The following is a 20,969-nucleotide window of genomic DNA, read 5'->3' as shown; positions in this document are numbered from 1 at the left end:
TGCTGAACCCCCAAAACTCGAGGCTCCGGTGCGACCGCACCTGTCGCACACCCCTAAGGGCGGCTCTGGTTGGCCCCCGAACAGAAAGAATTTGGCCACCCGTGGTCTATAACACTTCCAACGCTCCTGCCCGTAATAATAAGTAACTCGAGAAGCTAATTTCAACAATGTTTAATTCAATTAAAGTCATTACAAAGCAACACAGGAACCTTCACCAAATATGCAAATTTCCCATAATAATGGAAAGCAGTATTGGACACAAAAGTATTAACCCATCCTGAATAATGTTATTTTTTTCCGCCATGAATTGGATGTCATCTGGCGAACGAATCACAAACTATGGTTGCGAGATTAACGTCTTATTGTGTAGTTTTTTATGTATTGGAGCGTAATGAGAGAGAGAGAGAGAGATCTGAAGCAATGGTTCTCAAAATGGGTATCGTGGCTCCCAAGGGGTGTCAAAGCATATTGGCGGGTTCGAATGATCAGTTATATCAGAAGGGACCGGACTTTACCTAAGTCATACTAGTATTGTATTGTCAGAGGGCAAGTGAGCCACGTTCGTTAAAAACGTGAGAACCACTAGTCTGAAGCAATTAGTGTGACTGTGACACGTGTCTGAACGTGACCATGCGTGCCATATAATGCATCGGGGACATTCAATGGTCGTAATGGTACATCAGTGTCGTTTATGTTTATTGAATCCACGATATCCAAACACAGTGTAAGGGTCATAGATAAATTGTAGTCAACCGTTTATGTAGTGCGAGTCACTTCATTGGCTTCGAAGCGTGCCGCCGGTCACAAGGGATTTAGAAATGAACCACCTGTCACATGTCTAGGTGGTGAAGCAAGTATTATATGCATGTGTAGTGGGTAAAGCCATCATGTAAAGGTGGTGAAATTAGCATCAGACACATGTCTAGAAGGTAAAGCAAGTATCATATGCGTGTCTAGTGAGTAAATCAAGCATCATATGCGTGTCTAGTGAGTAAAGCAAGCATCATACACATGTCTAGTGGGCAAAGCAAGCATCCCACGCAAGTCTATGTAGTAAACCAAGTATCATACGCATGTGTAAAAACTAAATCAAGCATCCTTAGTATTTTTTGCGAGTAAAGCAAGCATGTAACGCATTTTTGGGGGAACATACACAGGTTTCCTCTCTCTCTCTCATTAGGTTTTTACTTGTGAGATAACCTGATAAATCCAATTGTATATATATATTCTGCTAACAAAAATTTCCAACATCTCTCCCCCAACACTAATTCCACATATAGGAGTCAAAACATTTTCGTAGCTCTATCCCATAACCGTAACGTGCGTCTTCAGAGAACTCACACGAAGAACATCTGTAAGTTCATCTGATCCATCGCCGACATGGTCGTTTCTATCTTCTTTTGCAATTCGGACATTTCGTTGTCTTTGAAAATGTAGTTGACATAATCGGAAGCACGGGTGCACAGCAGATCGGCGTATTTTACAGGAGCCGGGATCGATATGCTACGGTTGCAGCGAGCAACGAGATGGCAGAGATTGAACGTCATCCTCTCCAAGGATTCGGGTTCCAATCTGTTCTCGTCGAGGAGCACCGTGTACCTCGTGGGTTTGCTCGTTCCCTGAATGCCCTCGTGGCTACCGAGATAGAAGTCGTACAATTGGGCGTCGACGATGTCCTTGTCAACTATGGTACCCGACGGGATGTTCCTGCATCTACCGACGCCGTCCTGTTCGTCCTTCGGTCGAATACGGACCGGGTGTCTCTTCTGGACGACCACAAAAGTTATGGTGGGATTATACTCTTGTTCTAAGGACCGGCAAGCATTCTTGATCATGGGTATCTCCTTGAAGAAAACGTCCTCGAACTGCGCTTCACTCACACCGTCCCGGTAGAACAGAATTCTTCGGGGTTTTGTTGCTTTTGTCTGCACGTAGTAGTCCAGAAGTATCTTTCTCGTCATTGTTTGCAGGTCCAGGATTATTTCCTGAGATTTCCGATCCTTCGGATTCTTCAGTGCTCTGCAGCAATGAGCATATTTGGCCACGGATTCGTCTACACCACCGACGAGGGCCGCGATCGAGGGGAATCCATCTCTGACGTGATGTATGACATCGGCACCCATTATTATTATTTTCTCTCGCCGAATTTCCACCGGCCATCCCAAAATCTCGTGATTTATGCCGCCCAGCTTGGTGTTAATTTTCAGGCAGATGTTAGTTGCAGTCTGTAGGTCCATCTTGTTTTCAATGACTCTTTTGGTCACGCATTGAGTGACGATCTTGTATTCGATGTCGGCAAGGTATTTGATCTCGTCGTAACAATGAACCACATCACTCTTGTCTAACACGAAGAGGATCAGGTCAGCTTTCCCAGCTTTCGCCTTATCGAAAGCTTGTCTAGTGGGCATCCTAGCGTCGTATACGTGCTTAGTTATGGGAGGTCTAATCACAAGTCCGGCGTCCTTGCCGACTTGGCACATAAGGTTGCAATATTTATCCAGAGTGACGAAACTGCAATTGGCGAAACATATCAAATATGCTCTCTGGACTGTTTGCCCAGATTTGAATTGAGTTTGACGAATATCCCAGACCCCGTTATCCTTGACGCTTTTCCTCTGGGTACTGTATCCTATTGCTGGTTGCGGCAACAACCTGGCGTCAGTCTCGATCGGCTGGACAGCCATTTCTAGAGCGAATAGAGCCATCCTATCAGCACAGATGCTTTTCACCATACCAGCACTTTCCTGAATGATTTCGAATTTTTTGTTGGGTGGAAGTGCAGTCTTCTTGATCAGCTCTGACGAGACTTTATCGTCGAGAAATTTGACTTTCTGATTTGGCATCACTTCGCAAACCTCCATGGGGATGTAGATATCTGAATTTTTTGTTGAAGTCATCTTCAAGCATGGTAAACTTGGATACTGAAGCCTATACCCGTAGTTTGACGTAAAGTAGTTCTGTACTGTTTCTTGGCGGTCGTTGAGTGTAAAAGTTTGATCCTTTGGCGATTTATTCGAAATTCTTTCGATCCGATACTTCCTCCTGTTCTTCTGGTGAGTTACTTTCACTTGCAAACCGACCACTCTCTTGTTTAGCCTTTCTATTTCTTGTTTACTCCACTCGTAATCATTTCTATACACTCTAGTTCCCAAAAGCTCTCCGACTATAGCAGCGACGTTCCCATCTTTGTGGAAAGCTGCAGCAGCTGTATTGATGACCAGGGCTGGTCCTTGCGGAGTGAAACGGATGTTCTGACTGTATCCGCATAGCATTTCTACACCAGGACCAAGGTTGAATCGCTTATCCGTCAAGTAGAACGAGTTACCGACTACGATCTGGGGTGCCCCAGGAGATCGGTAGGCCAATATAGCTTCAAGAACCATGCGAGCTTCATTAGGCATATCAGACGTTGTTTTTTTCGTGTATGCCATAATGGCTGTCACGTCAATGATGTTGGTACACTGCGTTTTCTCTGCATTCTTTTTCTTGACTGGTTTGATAACGAGCGAAAAATTTTGAGAGCGACCCGTGTCGCTTTGAAGAGAAACGCGGAACTCCTTCGCGTCATCTATCGGAAGTTTCTTGCACGTGAAGAGGTTCTTCCCGCCGTCATAAACAGGTGAGAACTCCTTGAGATCCCAATGCTGGTACCATACCATCACAACTCGGTGGCACAACTGTTTGGGGAGCGCTCTCATTTCTTGACTTCCAAGAGCTTTCTTCATGAGTCCGGTGGGTATGATTTCGATATCGTAGTGATAAATGGCATTTCCACTGCATTGTATGCGGAAAAGATTCGTTACGACGCGGATCCTTCTTCGAGCAGCCTTACTGTACCCTGGTCTGATAGCGATTTCTGCGCACACCAAAGGTGATGGTTGTAACCCACTGCCTGACGGACGCTGGCCTGTCAACGATAGCTCTTCGGTATCGCTGGCCAATCTGAAGAGAGCTGTTTCTGATGGCAATGGGGAAGTGGTGCCTGTATTGGAACGTTGCTGCGAATCTTTCTCTTGAAGATTTTGTGACTCGCCTTCCATGGGTTTGGGGCATGAAAAAGCTTGACGAGTCTTCACAGATGGTTCCGCCATTTTTCCGTGACCTATAAATACACAGAACACGTTCAATTAGCACACACTCTGATATCATATATGCAGCGATAAATTTAATCACGAAATTTAAATACACTTACCGTGTGTGGCAGATGCATAATTTGGAAATCTTTGACTTCTTTCGTGATGAGGTTGAAGTGATCCGCCAGCTGTTGGAACACTTTTGGTACATACTACTGAGAGCCGTGGTCGCTTGTCTTCGGTGCTTTCTGGTTGTTCGGAAAAGCTCGATGATTTGCGACCTAAAAACAAGGTGCCAATTTCCAGAAAGTAAGTTTATAGAAGTGATTTATATATAGTAATATGCTCGTTCGGCGTATTTGTTGTCAACGTTCGGGAAATTGCTATTCACTGAGATGAAAATTAATGAATGGGAAATTCATCGACGGAAAATTCGCCGAAATGAAAATTCATGGACGGAAAATGCATCAAAGGAAATTCAACAGAATAAAAATTCACCGAAGTGAAAATTTCATCAAAGAAAAATTCTCTCTCTCTCTCTCTCTCTCAGCGAATCAGCGCGAAATTAGTCTACAATGAATATTCATCGATGAGAAATTCGTCAAAAATGAATATTCATCGATGGGAAATTCGTCAAAAATGAATATTCATCGATGGAAAATTCGCCTAAATGAATATTCATCGATGGGAAATTCGTCTATAATGAATATTCATCGAAGAGAAAACTCACCGCCATTGAATATTGAACCGGACACATCTTGCTTCTCACCAACAACAGCTTCCCACCGAGAGATGAGGCGAGCGACCGAGTCAGTGAGTGAGAGAATCAGTGAATAATTGAGCAGCGAGCTAGTGAGTGAATGGTAGTGAGCAAGTAATCTAGTGAGTGACAAAGCAAGGGAGGGAGGAAGTGAGAGGGTGAGTAAGGGATTGACAGTTAACAAGTAAGTGAACAACTACCCGGGTTCAGCTAGCAAATTAGTGAACGAGTTAGTGAGTGGGTAAGTAACTCACTCACTTGTTTACTCGTTCAAATGCTTACTCATTAGTTCAATCACTCGCTCTCTCACTCCCACACTTACTTACTAATCAGCTACTCACTCACTTATTTGCTCATATAATTACTTACCCACTTGTTCATTCGTTTGCTCACTCGCTCGCTTACATTCACTTACTCGTTACTTGCTTGCTCAATTCCTCACTCACTAGCTCACTCGCTTGTTGGATGACTCGGCCACTTTCTCATTCGGTTACTTACTTTTCCTCAATCACTCACTCTTTCTACTCACTTGCAAAATCGTTTTCACTCATTTGCTCTCTAATTCTGCCTCTCGTTCACCCAACTTCTTGATCACCCGCTTTCTTACTTGAATAGCTTCGTCACTCGGTCGTTCAATTTCTCACTGACTACCTCTTTCACTCGCTTACTTTCTTTCTTTCTCAATCACTCACTCGCCTTCTCGATCAGCCGCTCGTTCACTCACTTTCTCCATCGCTCACTCACTTTCTCAATCGTTCATTCACCTTCTCGATCAGCCGCTCGCTCACTCCCTTTCTCCATCGTTGAGTCACTAGTTCTCTGCCTCGGTAGACCTCTGTTCCTGACTCACTCCCGCACTTGACCAGATTGATCAGGGCCCCTCTTCCTCATAAGTTCGGGCCTTGGGCAAATATGAATTTTTGGAGTCCCTTATAAATAGTCTTCTTTGAGGCAGAGGCATACGGGGGGGGTGGGGTGGCTCGTGAGCTGTGCCTAAAAAAAAAGCTGCCAATTCTGGGGGCCCTGGAAATTAGTGGCCCCTGGGCATGTGCAAGCACGGATCCAGAAGGGGGTGATGAAAGCGCCGAATAATATGGAAGAAAATTTGTTCAGTAGAATGCGGGATGATCCGCTGCACCTACACAATCAAGTCGCATCTCCGACACATCACCGAGTGTGGATCCTCCTGCCTCCACTCTATTCACTGCTGAAGATGTCTGCCTTCACCCCATTCGAATCTGAACTTGTTTGGCTCTCCTCCCTTCGAAGCTGAAGATATCTGCCGCGTCTCATTCGCAGCTGAAGATATATGCCTCGGCTTCATTAGCTGCTAAAGATGCTTACCTCCACTCTATTCGCAGCTGAAGTTGTCCGCCTTCCCCCTTCCAATCTGAAGTTATTCGGCTCTCCTCCCTTCACAGCTGAAGATGTTTGCATTGGCTTCATTCGCAGGTGAATATATCCGCCTCGGCTTAATTCGCAGCTGAAGATGTGCTTGCTCCTACTTCCACTCTATTTACAGCACAGCCGAATATGCCTGGCTTCGCTCTATTTGTAGCTGAAGATGCCTGCCTTCGCTCGGGCGTGAATCCGGGGAATGGGGGGGGGCGCTTACACCACCGCTCTCCCAAGCGCCGAATAATGTGGGATAATTTGTCTGTCTCGTAAGATACGGGACGATTGAACGAACTTACTCACAATTCGCCCCTTCCGTCACATCGTCCTAGATCCGCCCCGGGGCACGTGCCCCTGAGCTTTTTCGATGGCGAATTAATATTTATACACTTTTCCGTCGGTGAATCGACTGATAAGAGGGTGGATTCACATCTACAGACACTCACCGTGACGTTTCAGACACTGCAAGCATTCTTTCATATAATACCAATGAACATATTCATATCTATCGTATCGCGGCTGTACAGACTCAGTCATACATATTTATGTTAAATAATGGTTGCCGTGTCTGACACGACACCACTTGAGTGTCTGTAGATGTAAATCCACCCTAAAGCTGGTAAGAACGACCAGGAACGCAATAGAATGAAATGAATTACCGGAAGCTTCTAGGATCGTACACCGGACACCGCCTGTTTGCCGACTCCCAGTTTCTTGTTCAGAACTTTCTTGTGGCTTCATAATGTGCTTGGACACTTTTGCAAATGGGTTTTCTTCTGAAACGGCTAAAAATTAATTGGATATTTATTGTTAAAATTTATTGATTATTTTTAAAAATCAAGTCGATCATTTTAAAGAGGCCCCCGATGCAAATTTTTGTGCAGAAAGCCAAGCAAATGAATTCTACGAAAAACTACATTGGCACTACTAAACTAATCTAATCCAAAAAACCTTCAATCGCTTGTCCGTGGACCGCTGCCGGACCGTGAGAATTCTCTGACGGTCCTCGAAACAACTTTTCGACTAATTCATATGCAATGAAACCTCTCGATAACGGACATCCTTGGGACCGGAAACATTGTCCTCTAACGGGGAGTGTCCGTTAATGGGTAGTAAAATATATTGAAGCCAGTTATTCAAAAAAAGTACCCGTTGAAGGGAGGGGTCCGCTAACAGGGAAGGCCCGTTTAAGGGAAATGTCTGCTATGGGAGGTTCCACTATAGCTGATACATAATTTTAGATTAATACTGTATTTATATTGTCCCTGCGACACCATAACCTTGAATTGTCCCTCGCCAATCGATACTGGTGTTCCTTTGTAAAAGCAGTCGATTGACGGTGTACTAATAATTCATGGTCCATCCTATCTATCCATTGAAAATTTTGAACACTTCGATCATATCTCCCCGACACCTCAAGCCTCGCGTGCCAATAAGGACACCCGTAGCTCTTCTCTGCACCCCTTCAACCAAGTCTGTGTCCCTCTGTAGGTATGGTCTCCAAAATCTCACAGCATACTCTAGTCCAGGGCGAACTAAACCTGGGAATGCGGTAGAATGATTTTAGGAGAACGCGAAGAGACCTTCTTTTGAAAATGAGACCAAGCATTCTATTCGCTTTTTCGACTACCGCTGAACAATGTTCAGGAAACCTAAGCGGCTAGTAAATGAGAATTCCCAAATCGGTGACCATAGTTGCATCGGGGGGGGGGGGGTTAGTGACACCATTCAACTCGTAAGAGAAACGTGGGTTTTTCGAACCAAAATGAGCAACCATGCACTTGTCAACGCTAGACGTCATGCTCTAATTGCCCATGCTCCAATCCTGTTTAAGTTAGTCTGGAGCAACTCTCTATCGTTTTGATTCCCGATTACCCCCATTAGCTTCACATCATCTGCGAATTTGCTAGTAATCCCATCGATACCCTGATCGAGTTTATCGATAAAAAGTGAAAAAAAGTATGGGGTCCAAGGACACTTCCTTGAGGAACTCCACTTGTGACGTCTGTCCAATCAGAGAATTCCCCGTTCCCCATAACCTGTTGTGACCTATCTCTTAACCACGATTCTATCCAATTCCCAAATCCCAATCTCGTGTAAAAACGCTTCAAGAGTTTATCATGTCGGACCCGATCGAATACTTTCTGGAAATCAAGGTAAACAACATCTACATTTTTTGTCCTTACCCAAAGCCTTAGTGACGTGATCATAGACGCATAGGAGGTTAGTTACTCATGACTTTTTCTTTGTGAACCCATGCTGATTATCCAACAATTCGGAAAAAGTTCTGGGACTGAGTGAAAACTTCGACTTAAACAGATACTCAGTTACAGAGGTTCGACTTATCGCGAATTGACTATATATGAGTACCTGGAGCTTGTCGTGTAGATACTTCAATGGCTTGTTGCTGTTGTATTGATCCAGTAAAAGCCTGCTTGTCTTCCGCGGCTGTTGCAGCGTGGCTTGTAGTTGGAGTTGCTTCATCTGAAAAATGCATGAACATCTGCCATTGCATGCCGGGTAATAAAGACGTTTTTGGAAAATAATATTTCCAATGAAATTTCAGTGAAATTACAGTGAAAGATGATATCAATAACATACTGAAAACATTACCAGGAACTTCTTGCGCAAGCATTCCAATGGCATGTTGCTGCTGCTGAGGTGTTTGTGTTGGACGTCGTTCAGATTGCTCTTCGGTTGTTGTTGAAGGATGTTTCGTGGAAGTTCTTTTACTTTTTCCATGACCTGAAAGTACTCATTCATCCAAATGTTTAACACACGTATTAGGTAATGAAGAAATTTTTGGAATGTCAATAGTGAGAGAGAAAAATGTATTGCTATTAGGCCGGTATTACATTATAAAAGTTTGGTAAAAGTCCTTTTATAAAACTTGAAAAATGCAGCCAGTAAGGTCACCGGTTGCATTTTCTATAATGTAACCAATAACCTTATTGGTTAGATTTTTCAAGTTTTATAAAAGGGGATTTGATAAAACTTTTACAATGTAATACCGGCCTAAGTCGTATTGTGGCGTTCAATTCATTCATTCCCAAGAGCATCCAATCATTATTCAAAACCATTTTACTGAGTTGTTGTAATTATACAAGAATTGCTAAAAAAACTGAACAATGAGTCGTGTCTTCTCCAGTGGTGTAGATGGTAGCATGCTTGCTCGGAATGCAAGAGGGTCTGGGTTCGAGTACCGGCAGTGACCAAATGACTTTTCTTTCCGAGTTCACTCGACATAAAATATCTGTATCATCCATATCTGTTTCCTTCATGTATTGGGCTGAGATAAAGCCGTCCATCACTGCCTGGATTCGAACCCATGCTTTTTTGCATTCCGGAAAAGCATGCTACCATCTACACCAGTGTTTCTCAACCGCCGTGACCCGGTACTGGGCCCTGACACCAGGCAAACCGGGCCGTGAATAGCTCACCGATTCATTTTTACCCATTTATACACCCATTAGGCGTGCGTATGACCGCGCCTTCCACTCACATAAAAGAAATCAACCGGGCCGCGGGGTTCCAAAGGTTGAGAACCACTGATCTACGCCACTTCAGAAACGACCCTGCCTTCCTTATTTCACGCGCTGTGGCGTCAGGTGCTGAAGTAGAGGCACCAGTAGCTTCTCTTAACATCAGCAAATTACCTCCAGGATTGACTGGGGTCGCCGGATCTCCCGGTTTTCCCCTGTCCCGGAAAAGACTTTCGGGACGCCTGTTTGTCCCTGTTTTTGCTTGCCCAATGTGAAATAGAATTACTTTCAATATTTTTCCAATTCAACTTCTAGCTACGTTAGATATTATTCTAGAAATTTATTAATTCTAGAAATTTATTAATTCTAGAAATTTATTAATTCTAGAAATTTATTAATTCTAGAAATTTATTAATTCTAGAAATTTATTAATAATAAATAAATAAATTAATTAATTAATTAAATAATTAATTTATTAATTAATTTAAAACTAGAAATTATTAATATTGTTATACATTTCACATGTTAATATTTTATGTAACCGAAGAACGCCGAACTAATTTTGAGCCAAAAGCGTGACCTAAAAAGCAATGCACCACGTCAGTGAATGACCAAAAGAGTGACCTGGATGGAGAGCAATGGGTCAAGTCAGTGATCGCCCAAATGTGGGACCAAGTCAGTTACCTAAAAAGTGTGTGAGCATGGGAGTGACCAAAACATTGACCTTGAGAATGTGTAAGCATAGGAGTATCCTAGAAAGTGAAGGACCAGGTCAGTGAACGACCGAAAGATTGACCAAGAAATTGTGCAAGCATATGAGCGACAAAAAGAGTGACTTAGAGACAAATGCGCGTTTACAGGGGCGAGGGAAGGGGATGGGGTCGACCTGAGCTTTAGGGCAGTAATTTCAGAAATGAGTGGTCAAGAAAATCAGACAAGAATGGACGAAGTGGGGAAAAATTTGTGCAGCTTACAGGCTAAAAAGCCATAAATCTGATCATCGAGAACTCTCATTTGCTCTATACTTCCTCGCATGATAATGGGGAGCATGATAGTGATCGAAACAGGCAGACAAAACGTCAATTAAAATGCCTAAAATGGGCACTAAAAAGCATTTACAATTTATGAAAAGAAGAAAAGAATTTAGAATTTATGGAAAGAAGAAAAGCATTTGCAATTTATGGAAAGAAGAAGAGAATTTAGAATTTATGGAAAGAAGAAGAGCATTTACAATTCATGGAAAGAAGAAGAGCATTTAGAATTTATGGAAAGAAGAAGAGCATTTACAATTCATGGAAAGAAGAAGAGCATTTACAATTTATGGAAAGAAGAAGAGCATTTACAATTTATGGAAAGAAGAAGAGCATTTACAATTTATGGAAAGAAGAAGAGCATTTAGAATTTATGGAAAGAAGAAGAGCATTTAGAATTTATGGAAAGAAGAAGAGCATTTAGAATTTATGGAAAGAAGAAGAGCATTTAGAATTTATGGAAAGAAGAAGAGCATTTAGAATTTATGGAAAGAAGAAGAGCATTTACAATTTATGGAAAGAAGAAGAGCATTTACAATTTATGGAAAGAAGAAGAGCATTTACAATTTATGGAAAGAAGAAGAGCATTTAGAATTTATGGAAAGAAGAAGAGCATTTAGAATTTATGGAAAGAAGAAGAGCATTTAGAATTTATGGAAAGAAGAAGAGCATTTAGAATTTATGGAAAGAAGAAGAGCATTTAGAATTTATGGGAAGAAGAAGAGCATTTACAATTTATGGGAAGAAGAAGAGCATTTAGAATTTATGGAAAGAAGAAGAGCATTTAGAATTTATGGAAAGAAGAAGAGCATTTACAATTTATGGAAAGAAGAAGAGCATTTACAATTTATGGAAAGAAGAAGAGCATTTACAATTTATGGAAAGAAGAAGAGCATTTAGAATTTATGGAAAGAAGAAGAGCATTTACAATTTATGGAAAGAAGAAGAGCATTTACAATTTATGGAAAGAAGAAAATCATTTATAATTTATGGAAAGAAGAAAATATATAACTAAAACCGTGGTACTAAGGGGATCCACAAACTAGCTGAAAAACTGGTTGCCCTTAATGTTTAAATTGTGTTTATAATAACCGCATTATTATCCAAGTTCAATTGATTTCAAGCCTGAAATAAAATATTCGTGGACTATCAGGATTAAGTCAATTCCAGGGCCACTATTACCAAGACACGGAGACCGTAGAGAAAATGGTGTGACGTCCATCGAATCCTACCCCTTGAACTTATGTGGACTGCTCCGGCGGGTGCAGACAAAACATCTGCCGGTTGTAAACACCTGCTCCTGTAGAGGTAGTACGCCGTCGTCTAAGAAGAGATAAGAACTTGGAGAGAGAGAGACGAACCGAGATAGTGAATGGATGTGCGACCAACGTGGTCGACACTAAAGTATTTTAACTAAAATGTAGAATGTACATATATTGTTATTTAAAATTAAAAATCATTTAATCAAGAATAATGATTTGTTATCTCATTGGCAAAAATGAGTTCACCACTACGCTACAGCTAAAAAATTTGGTGGCAGCGGTTTGGATGTGTTTCACGTCGTTCCGATGTTCTTCTTCGTAAAAGTTTTTGACTGTTGATGTCTCCAACAGGAGTTTCGAATTCGGCCATCCGTGCCGTCGAAAGATTTGGTCATCAGTGCCATTGAGAGATCCGGCCATCCGTGCCGTGGGGAGATTCGGCCATCCGTGCCATCGAAAGATTCGGCCAATCGTCCCGTCGAAAGATTTGGTCATCAGTGATCCGGCCATCCGTGCCGTGGAGAGATTTGGCCATCCGTGCCATCGAAAGATTCGGCCACCCGTGCCGTCGAAAGATTTGGTCATCAATGCCATTGAGAGATCCGGCCATCCGTGCCGTGGAGAGATTCGGCCATCCGTGCCATCGAAAGATTCGGCCACCCGTGCCGTCGAAATATTCGGCCAACCGTGCCGTCGAAAGATTTGGTCATCAGTGCCATTGAGGGATCCGGCCATCCGTGCCGTTTGGATAAATCTCGGAACTCTGGAGGAATTGGGTCATCAGCTCCGTCAGGAGAACAATAAGTGCCTTGAAGTAGAGTAGTGTGTAAACAGCAGTTTCACCCAGTGACTTTTGCGACAGTGATAGTTATTGTTGGATCATCAGATCATCTCGTTAGGTTCTAAGTCTCTCCGAAGTCCGAAGGGGTAAGTGCCATGATTAAGGCAAAAAATTTTTTTTGAGGCACAGTATTGTTTAAAATGTACCGCAGTTGATTTTATTTATTTGTGGTAGATTGTATATTTTGATTATTCTTGAAAAATAGCTGAATTACTTTTATTTTGAAATTAGTTTGTATAACTAATATTATCAGCTATGGCATTCCTTGCAAAAGCTAGAAAAGAAGATTTGAGGTTGTTAGCGGAAGAGTTGGGGGAGAATGTGAATGATAGGATGAGAATTTTGGATCTAAAAAGACTGATTATGAGTTCAGCAGATTTTGAAGAAGAGTTTGTTAAGGGGCAATTTTTTAATATTGTCGAAGAGCGAGAGGCTAGGGAGGAATTAGCTAAGAGAAAACTTCAGGAAGAAATAGAAGAGAAACAGAAAAAAGAAGAATTCGCGAGAAAACAAATGGAGGAAGAGGCAGAAGAAAAAAGAAAAAGGGAAGAAAGGGAGTTTGAATTAGAGAAACTACGCTTAGAAGCAGCAATAAAAAACGAGGGTCGAGGTTGTTTGGATTTCGATATAAGAAGCGGTGGGGGAAGTTATGAGCTGACAAAGCTTGTCCCCAAGTTCGATGAAAAGGAAATGGATATCGCGTTGTTTCTTGCTTTATTTGAAAGGCAAGCCAAAAGAGTGGGGGTAGAAAAAAAAAAAGTGGGTATCAGCCATGTTGGCTCTTTTACCACCCGACGTGGTACAACTTATAGCAAAGGAATCCGAAGAAAATTTTGATAACTTTGAACACATCAAAATGGTTCTCCTAAACAGGTTCAAAATGACCCCAGAAAATTTTCGATTAAAATTTGTCAAACATCAGAGAAATTCAGCCAAGCCGTGGCGGGATTTCGTTTTTGAACTTTCTAAATATTTTGATGAGTGGGTGGAAGGTTTGCAAGTGACTGATTTTGAAGGGCTAAAAAAATTGATGGTCACGGATCAAATAAAAAGGCGCGTTCCACCGGAAATAAGAGAGCATTATATTGATGAGTGGGCGAAAATTATCACTCCCTATGAATTGGATGAAAAATTGGATGCTTACGAGAATGTTAGAGAAGGGTCGAAAAACCCTCAGGACAAAAAGTATAGCAATAATAGATGGCAATATGCAGATAAAAAGTTTCCTAATAAATCTGCTCACTACGAGAAAAAAGATCTACAAAAACAAGAACATAGAGAATTTGAGAAACGTAGGTCCCTTAAATGCTATCAATGTGGTTCGCCATCGCATTTACGTCCGAACTGCCCAAAATTGAAGCGAACATCAGAGGGTACAGTTAATTATGTTAATGATGGGTCAAAAGATCTTTTAGACCCATATACAACCCTTGGTAGAGTAAATGGCATTCCTATGAAAATTTTGAGGGATTCGGGGGCCACAATAGATATAGTTTGTGAGAAGCTTATCACTCCTGATATGTTGACAGGTGAAAACATATGGCTTAAAACGCCGTTAGATCCTGATCCCAAGTGCCTACCCTTGGCACATGTTGAATTATGCGGTAGTTTTGGAAAAATATGTACCAAAGCAGCAGTCATTAGAAACGAATTAGATCAGGGGCGGTATCTCTTAGGAAACCGTACGGCGGAATTATTGGAAGGGTGTGAGAAGCCTTGTTTTTTGTCCCCAGAGGCGTTGAATGCCGTAGAAACAAGGGCTCAAACGAAAGCAAAGTTTAATAAGTGGATCATCCCAGAAGAGAAAAATGTTGAAGTTCTCGGGGAGAGTTGTTTAGGCGCGCAAGAAAATGAAGAGGCAGGTGATGATCGTCTGTTATCAGATATTATTGTTGACGAAAGTGATCATCTTCAATTGCCAGAAGTCAGTAAAGGGGCTGAGGAATTGTCTTTGTTGAAGGTTAGTTCTAAGAAACTATCTAAAATGCAGCAGGACTGTCAATCCTTAAGGGAATTAATGGCATTAGCCCAAAAGCCTGTAAATCCTACTGCGAAGAAGACATATGTTCTTGAAAACAATCTGTTGTTTAAGATGCATGAGGACCACCTCGGAAACATAACAAAACTACTACTAGTACCGATGGAACTCAGAAATAGTGTTAAGGCACTTTGCCATGAAAGCACTTCGGCTCATGTAGGAGTTACAAAATCAAAAGATAAGCTTTTGAGATATTTCTTTTGGCCTGGGTGTTATAAAGATATGGAGGAATATGTGCGTACTTGTGACCAATGTCAAAGAGCGGGAAAACCTAACAAAAAGAAGAAGGCACCTCTCAAATTGGTTCCCATTATTCAGGAAGTATTTTCAAAAATTAACATAGATGCTTGTGGACCTCTTCCAGAGACCCCAACTGGGAAACGGTACATCATTACAGCCATGTGTCTATCTTCTAAATACCCAGAAGCTATACCGGTCGTTGATATTAAATCAGTGAGTGTGGTCAATGCACTACTCGAGATATTTAGCAGGACAGGTTTCCCGAAAGAAGTACAGTGTGATCAAGGGACGTCGTTTACGAGTGCTCTCACTTCGGAATTCTTTCAGAGATTTGGGGTTAAGGTGAGTCACAGCTCCGTGTATCACCCACAGTCCAACCCTGTGGAACGGTTTCACAGAACCATTAAACGTTTGTTGCGGTGTCTGTGTGAAGAATCTGGGCCCGATTGGGAAAAACACCTTCCGCTAGCATTGTTAGCGTTACGTACAGTTACACACGAAAGTACAGGATTCACTCCTTCAGAACTAGTGCACGGGAAGAATCTAAGAACTCCAGAAACATTAGTGTATGAACAGTGGACACAGTCAGGGGATGAGGAAAGTCCTGTTACAGAATATGTTCTTAAACTCATAAATAGGATGAAAAGGTGTCAGGACTTGGCAGTTAGCAAAATGGAAGAATTACAGGTAACTAGAAAAAAATGGTATGATAAAAATTCTGTAAAAAGGGAATTTAAGCAAGGTGACGAAGTACTCATTTTTGCAGTTTCTAAACCGAATAAGTTAGCAGTTCAGTGGACTGTTCCCGGTGTAATTCAAAATAGACTGTCCGAGACGAATTACATTGTTAAGCTTCCGGATAGAAAAGAACAAATATATCATGTAAATATGCTAAAACCGTATTACAAAAGACCCGAGAGCATTAATTTCTTGGATTGCGTAGGAAATGATGGGTACACGGACAATGATATAGATTTTCCCCATTTGGATACCAATCCAAATATTTTCAATTTTGAAGACATTGTCCAGAAAAGTAACTTGCTTGAACGTATAGATCCCCAAAGAATTGAACAATTGCATAAACTGTTGAATAAATATTCTGAGATATTTTCTAACGAGCCAGGGATGACCCATCTGGTTGAACATGATATCACGTTGATAAATGATAAGCCCGTCAGAGCTAGGCCGTATAAGATTTCTCAACGACAGAATGGTATTTTAAAAACTGAAATTCAACGAATGTTAGATTTGAAAATAATTGAAGTAGGGGAATCAGATTATACCTCACCAATGATCTTAGTTGAAGCACCACATAAGGATCCCAGACCTTGTATTGATTATCGCCGGTTAAATGAGGTGATACGCACCGAATTTTTTCCATTGCCAAATATCGAAGAAAGGCTTGAATTAGTTTCATCAGCAAAATTTATTACCTTGTTAGATTTATCCAAAGGATACTGGCAGATTCCATTGAGTCCCACAGCTCAAAGATTTGCCGCTTTTGTTACCAGTTTCGGAACGTACAGGCCACTACGCATGCCATTTGGTCTGAAAAATGCTCCATATTTCTTTAGTAAACTTATGGCAGAATTACTAAGAGAATATGAAAATTTCGCTGTACCATACCTCGATGATATAGCTATATTTTCTGAGTCATGGGAGACACACCTGAAACATGTCGAATTAGTGTTAGAACGCTTGAAGGGAGCTAAATTAACACTAAAACCATCAAAATGTCGTTTCACCCAAGATCATGTCAAATATTTGGGTCATATAGTTGGGCAAGGGTATAGGAAACCATGTGAAGCGAGAATAGAGGCCATTGAAAAGTTTCCTACTCCAGAAACCAAAACTGAAATCAGAGCTTTTTTGGGATTGGTAGGGTATTATAGTCATTACATTCCTATGTTTTCGGTATTGGCTGCACCGTTATCAGAAGCTTTAAAAGGGAAAGAAAAGAAAGGAGAAATCATCTGGACTCCTGAGTGTAATGCGAGTTTCACTTGTTTGAAAAACAAGTTAATTAGTCAACCAGTGCTATATGCACCAGATTTCTCTAAGCAATTTATTGTGCAGACTGATGCGTCAAATATGGGAATGGGTGTAATTTTAGCTCAAGAGGATAGTGCAGGAGAAGAACATCCTATACTTTTTCTCAGCAAAAAGTTTTCTCAGGCAGAAAGAAACTACACTACTACTGAGAAGGAATGTCTGAGCATTGTTTTTGCTGTTAAACGTTTACACTATTATCTAGATGGTCAAAAATTCTTGATTGTCACTGATCATAATCCTCTCGTGTGGTTACAGAGGAATTGTAGCACAAACCAGCGTCTGATGCGTTGGGCATTGTCACTCCAACAATATGACTTTCAGATACAGCACAGACCTGGTCGCAAAAATAGGAATGCTGATGTGCTAAGTCGTAATATTCCCGAATGACCTGCAATTTGTTGAATGTTTCGAAAATTTTATGTATGAATGCTTTAATTTTTCTTGTTATTTTTTGTGTTGTATTATTCCATTATAATTGCAGAGTTTAATGAAGAATTGTGTTTTTTTTGTGTGTTGTTCAAAAATTATTTTGAATTCGGTTATATATAAACCCAGAAAATTCTACGTATCATATTATTTTTTTTTATTTTTCAAATTTACTTTTCTGTGATTTAATTGCAATGTATCGCGAAAAATGTTTTTTTTTTTTTTTAATTTTTTGTGCCTCAATTTGCCTGACATGGTACTTCAGTGGTAATATACCCCTATATAAGTGTTAATATAATTTTATTGCAATCTTCTTATAAGCTTATTTGTGGTTAATTTAGATTGTGAATTTCCATTGTGAAAATCCCAATGGAAATTTCTTTAAGGGGGGAGGAAGCTGTGACGTCCATCGAATCCTACCCCTTGAACTTATGTGGACTGCTCCGGCGGGTGCAGACAAAACATCTGCCGGTTGTAAACACCTGCTCCTGTAGAGGTAGTACGCCGTCGTCTAAGAAGAGATAAGAACTTGGAGAGAGAGAGACGAACCGAGATAGTGAATGGATGTGCGACCAACGTGGTCGACACTAAAGTATTTTAACTAAAATGTAGAATGTACATATATTGTTATTTAAAATTAAAAATCATTTAATCAAGAATAATGATTTGTTATCTCATTGGCAAAAATGAGTTCACCACAACGCTACAATGGTCTGTGGTGGTGTCCTTCGGGTTGCGAATAATTCTCCTTTACTTGTATTGTTTGAAATAATCATTATCATTTTTATAGTGGAAACTTAGCTACCTTGTTCTATTATACAAAAATTTTTTAATATTACCACATATACGGAACTCCTTCAAGCTCGGGGGACCGATGTGGTCACATCTGTCTCGCACCCCTGAGGGCGACTCTGGTCAATTTAATCGAATACTAAATACTTATGTAAAATAAATCGTCATGGTTGATTGCAGTGTATTTATGGAGTGAAAAAAATAAAATCAAAACAGCATGCCCCCCCCCCCCAGAGTCATTTCTGCTTCTACCCGCCTGTGTGTGAGCCATGACGTCAACTGATGACCGCTACAGCTGCTATATATAGACATGCATCACATGGCGATTATAAAAAAATTGATTTTTCTCATACCGGATAGTCTTGCATCAGACATTTAGCTTTGGCCGGATCGCCAAATGGCTGGCCAAAGTCCGAATCATTTCTGCAATTCGGACTTTGGCCAAAAATCTTGGGCAATTCGCGAAGTGGCCGGCCCCGTCGAGAATCGGTCGCACTTTGGGGTTTGGCAGTAACATATCCAATGAAGTCCCAATGCCTGAGCAAGACATATAATGTGAAGCATGTGAAGAAAACAAATTTCTAATATTTTCCTAACATGGGCTGCGTTCATCTGAAACAAAATCATTCACGTCCTACACCATCCGGTCATAGCAAAGTTTAAATAAGGCTCGAAGGGGCAGGGGTCGGTGGCTTTCTGCTAATAATTAATACTGAGAGTAGGAAAATTCTAAAAATAGCAATTCTTTCGTTCTCAATGCTCAAAAATATCCCGGTTTTAAAGATTACCGGGTCTGAAATTTACTGTTAAACTTGAAACTATGTTAAAGTTGGCATTTATGGCAGAGGAAAAGTTCAAAATGGCATTTTCATTTATTTATACAATATTGCTTGGCCGAGGCCTATGCGGTGGCGAAGTTTGACAGAGAATGAAGCGGACGGATTTATTTTGAATAGATTCTAATTTGTCTATGTTTGAGAGAGTATGGGGGGGGGGCCCAGATTTCACAGGCATATGAGAGTACAGGAAGGGTGTAGGTTTGAAACAGAGAGATGTCTGAGGTAACGGGTGGAGTTTTTGAGGTTCCGACGAAGAAAAAAGAGGTTTTGGAGACACTTATATGAAAGATATAATCAACATGGAGGTTCCAACGGAGGTCGGCAGAAATAATTACACTCAGATATTTAAAATTAGAAACTTCGGTGATTAAAGAGTTATTGATAGTGTAAGAAGAGTCGAGGGGGGAGTCTTTTGCGAGTAAGTTTCATAAAAACTGTTTTTGGGGTAATTTCCAGGACGAGCACCAATTCCGATACAATGTTGAGGTTATTTTGGAGAGATGCTTGGTCGCGGATTCGTTGCGCACTGTTTGGTAGATGACGCAATCATCTGCAAAGAGTCTGACATGACACATAGGCCAAGGATTTGGAGTTTAAGTAGGAGTTTATTGTAGGGCACCCTCTGTCAGAAGCATTAGAGAAATCCGAGAAAATTATATCAGTTTGTGGACGTTTTGTCGATACCGCTTGATAAATCGTGTATGAGAAAAGCTAATTGGGTAGTTACTGATAACGATCAAAAACCGTGTCAGATTACAAGTCTGAAAATTGCCAAAATATAGGCATTTATGGCATTTTGACTGAACTTCGAAATAACGATTGCAAGAAATTAATAATTGTAATACAATATTCACCTTTCTTACGTCCCATCTTTATGTCTTGAGGAATAAAACACTATAATACGTTGAACTGTAATTTGACGCAATACAGTCAAATTTAGAGCACACTAGTGATACGTGTGTCGTCTAGCAAGTAATGAGATATTTCTGAAGAACATCTACGAATACATCCTCCAATATAGCACTGTCTTCTCTCTACACAGAAACTCAAATCAAAACTAAAAACTAAATAAGGCGATTCCCAAAGAGCTTTCTGGAAGTTTGATTGTTTTGGCGTGTGAAAACAAATGGCTGACGTGTAATAACTCGGAAATATGATGCGCATTTTTGGTTTTTTTTCCCCGTCCCTTTGCTACACGCGTTGATTATTATTATTTTTTCAATCATGTTTACATGATTGGAATATTCTTACACAATTCGTTCTGGAGCTCTTACGAACCTGTTTCCGTGTGAAATAAACTCGAAGAGACGATAGTGGCGGCCTAAGTAGTTTTTAATTTCTGTTCTTTACATATTATGCTGGAAACGCTAAGATATTGTTAGGCGTTGCCATTGTGCATTGTCTATATGATGCTTGATTAAATTTAAATAATGAATAAAGCAAGGGTGCTCGACCTTTACGAGAGTGCGGGGCCACTGTATTGGTTTGAAAACGTGCCGCGGGGCCAGTCAAGCTCTCGGTAAATGTGCCGCGGGACACGTAACTGCTCTGGATATGTGCCACGGATAATTAAAGTGATGCGGAACTGCACCACGGTCCGATTAATTTCCCTGAAAGTGCGCCGTGGATTATTTAAGTGATCTGGGATTGTGCCGCGGATCACTTCAGTTATGTGTAACCGTGCTGTATGTCGCTTGAGTGACGTGCAACTGCACCACGGCCATTGAAGTGCTCTGCG

General features: G+C 41.1%; 1 protein-coding gene across 1 annotated transcript; it reads right to left on the bottom strand.

Moving 5' to 3' along the window:
* Positions 1 to 264: 264 nt before the first annotated feature.
* Positions 265 to 20,236, bottom strand: LOC149085772 (protein argonaute-2-like). Its single transcript, XM_089232174.1, has 6 exons — positions 20,086 to 20,236; positions 8,842 to 8,973; positions 8,599 to 8,712; positions 6,888 to 7,013; positions 4,193 to 4,354; positions 265 to 4,102 (listed from the first exon to the last, which is right to left on the bottom strand). Exons 1-6 carry the CDS (start codon positions 20,099 to 20,101, stop codon positions 1,338 to 1,340), a joined length of 3,315 nt encoding a protein of 1,104 aa, XP_089088300.1. The 5' UTR covers positions 20,102 to 20,236; the 3' UTR covers positions 265 to 1,337.
* Between the last annotated feature and the right edge of the window lie 733 nt (positions 20,237 to 20,969).

The sequence above is a fragment of the Pholcus phalangioides genome, unplaced genomic scaffold, assembly GCF_987345545.1.
Source record: "Pholcus phalangioides strain wild (caught in Gottingen) unplaced genomic scaffold, Ppha-v1.0 ptg000005l_1, whole genome shotgun sequence".
In the NCBI taxonomy this organism is placed as follows: Eukaryota; Metazoa; Arthropoda; class Arachnida; order Araneae; family Pholcidae; genus Pholcus; species Pholcus phalangioides.
This window is presented reverse-complemented; position numbering and strand designations above follow the sequence as displayed.

Coding starts and splice junctions, on each gene's coding strand:
- LOC149085772 (XM_089232174.1), bottom strand. Junction 8,713..8,841: donor GCTTGCGCAAGAAGTTCCTG/GTAATGTTTTCA, acceptor TGCATTTTTCAG/ATGAAGCAACTCCAACTACA. Junction 7,014..8,598: donor ATCTACACGACAAGCTCCAG/GTACTCATATAT, acceptor ATTAATTTTTAG/CCGTTTCAGAAGAAAACCCA.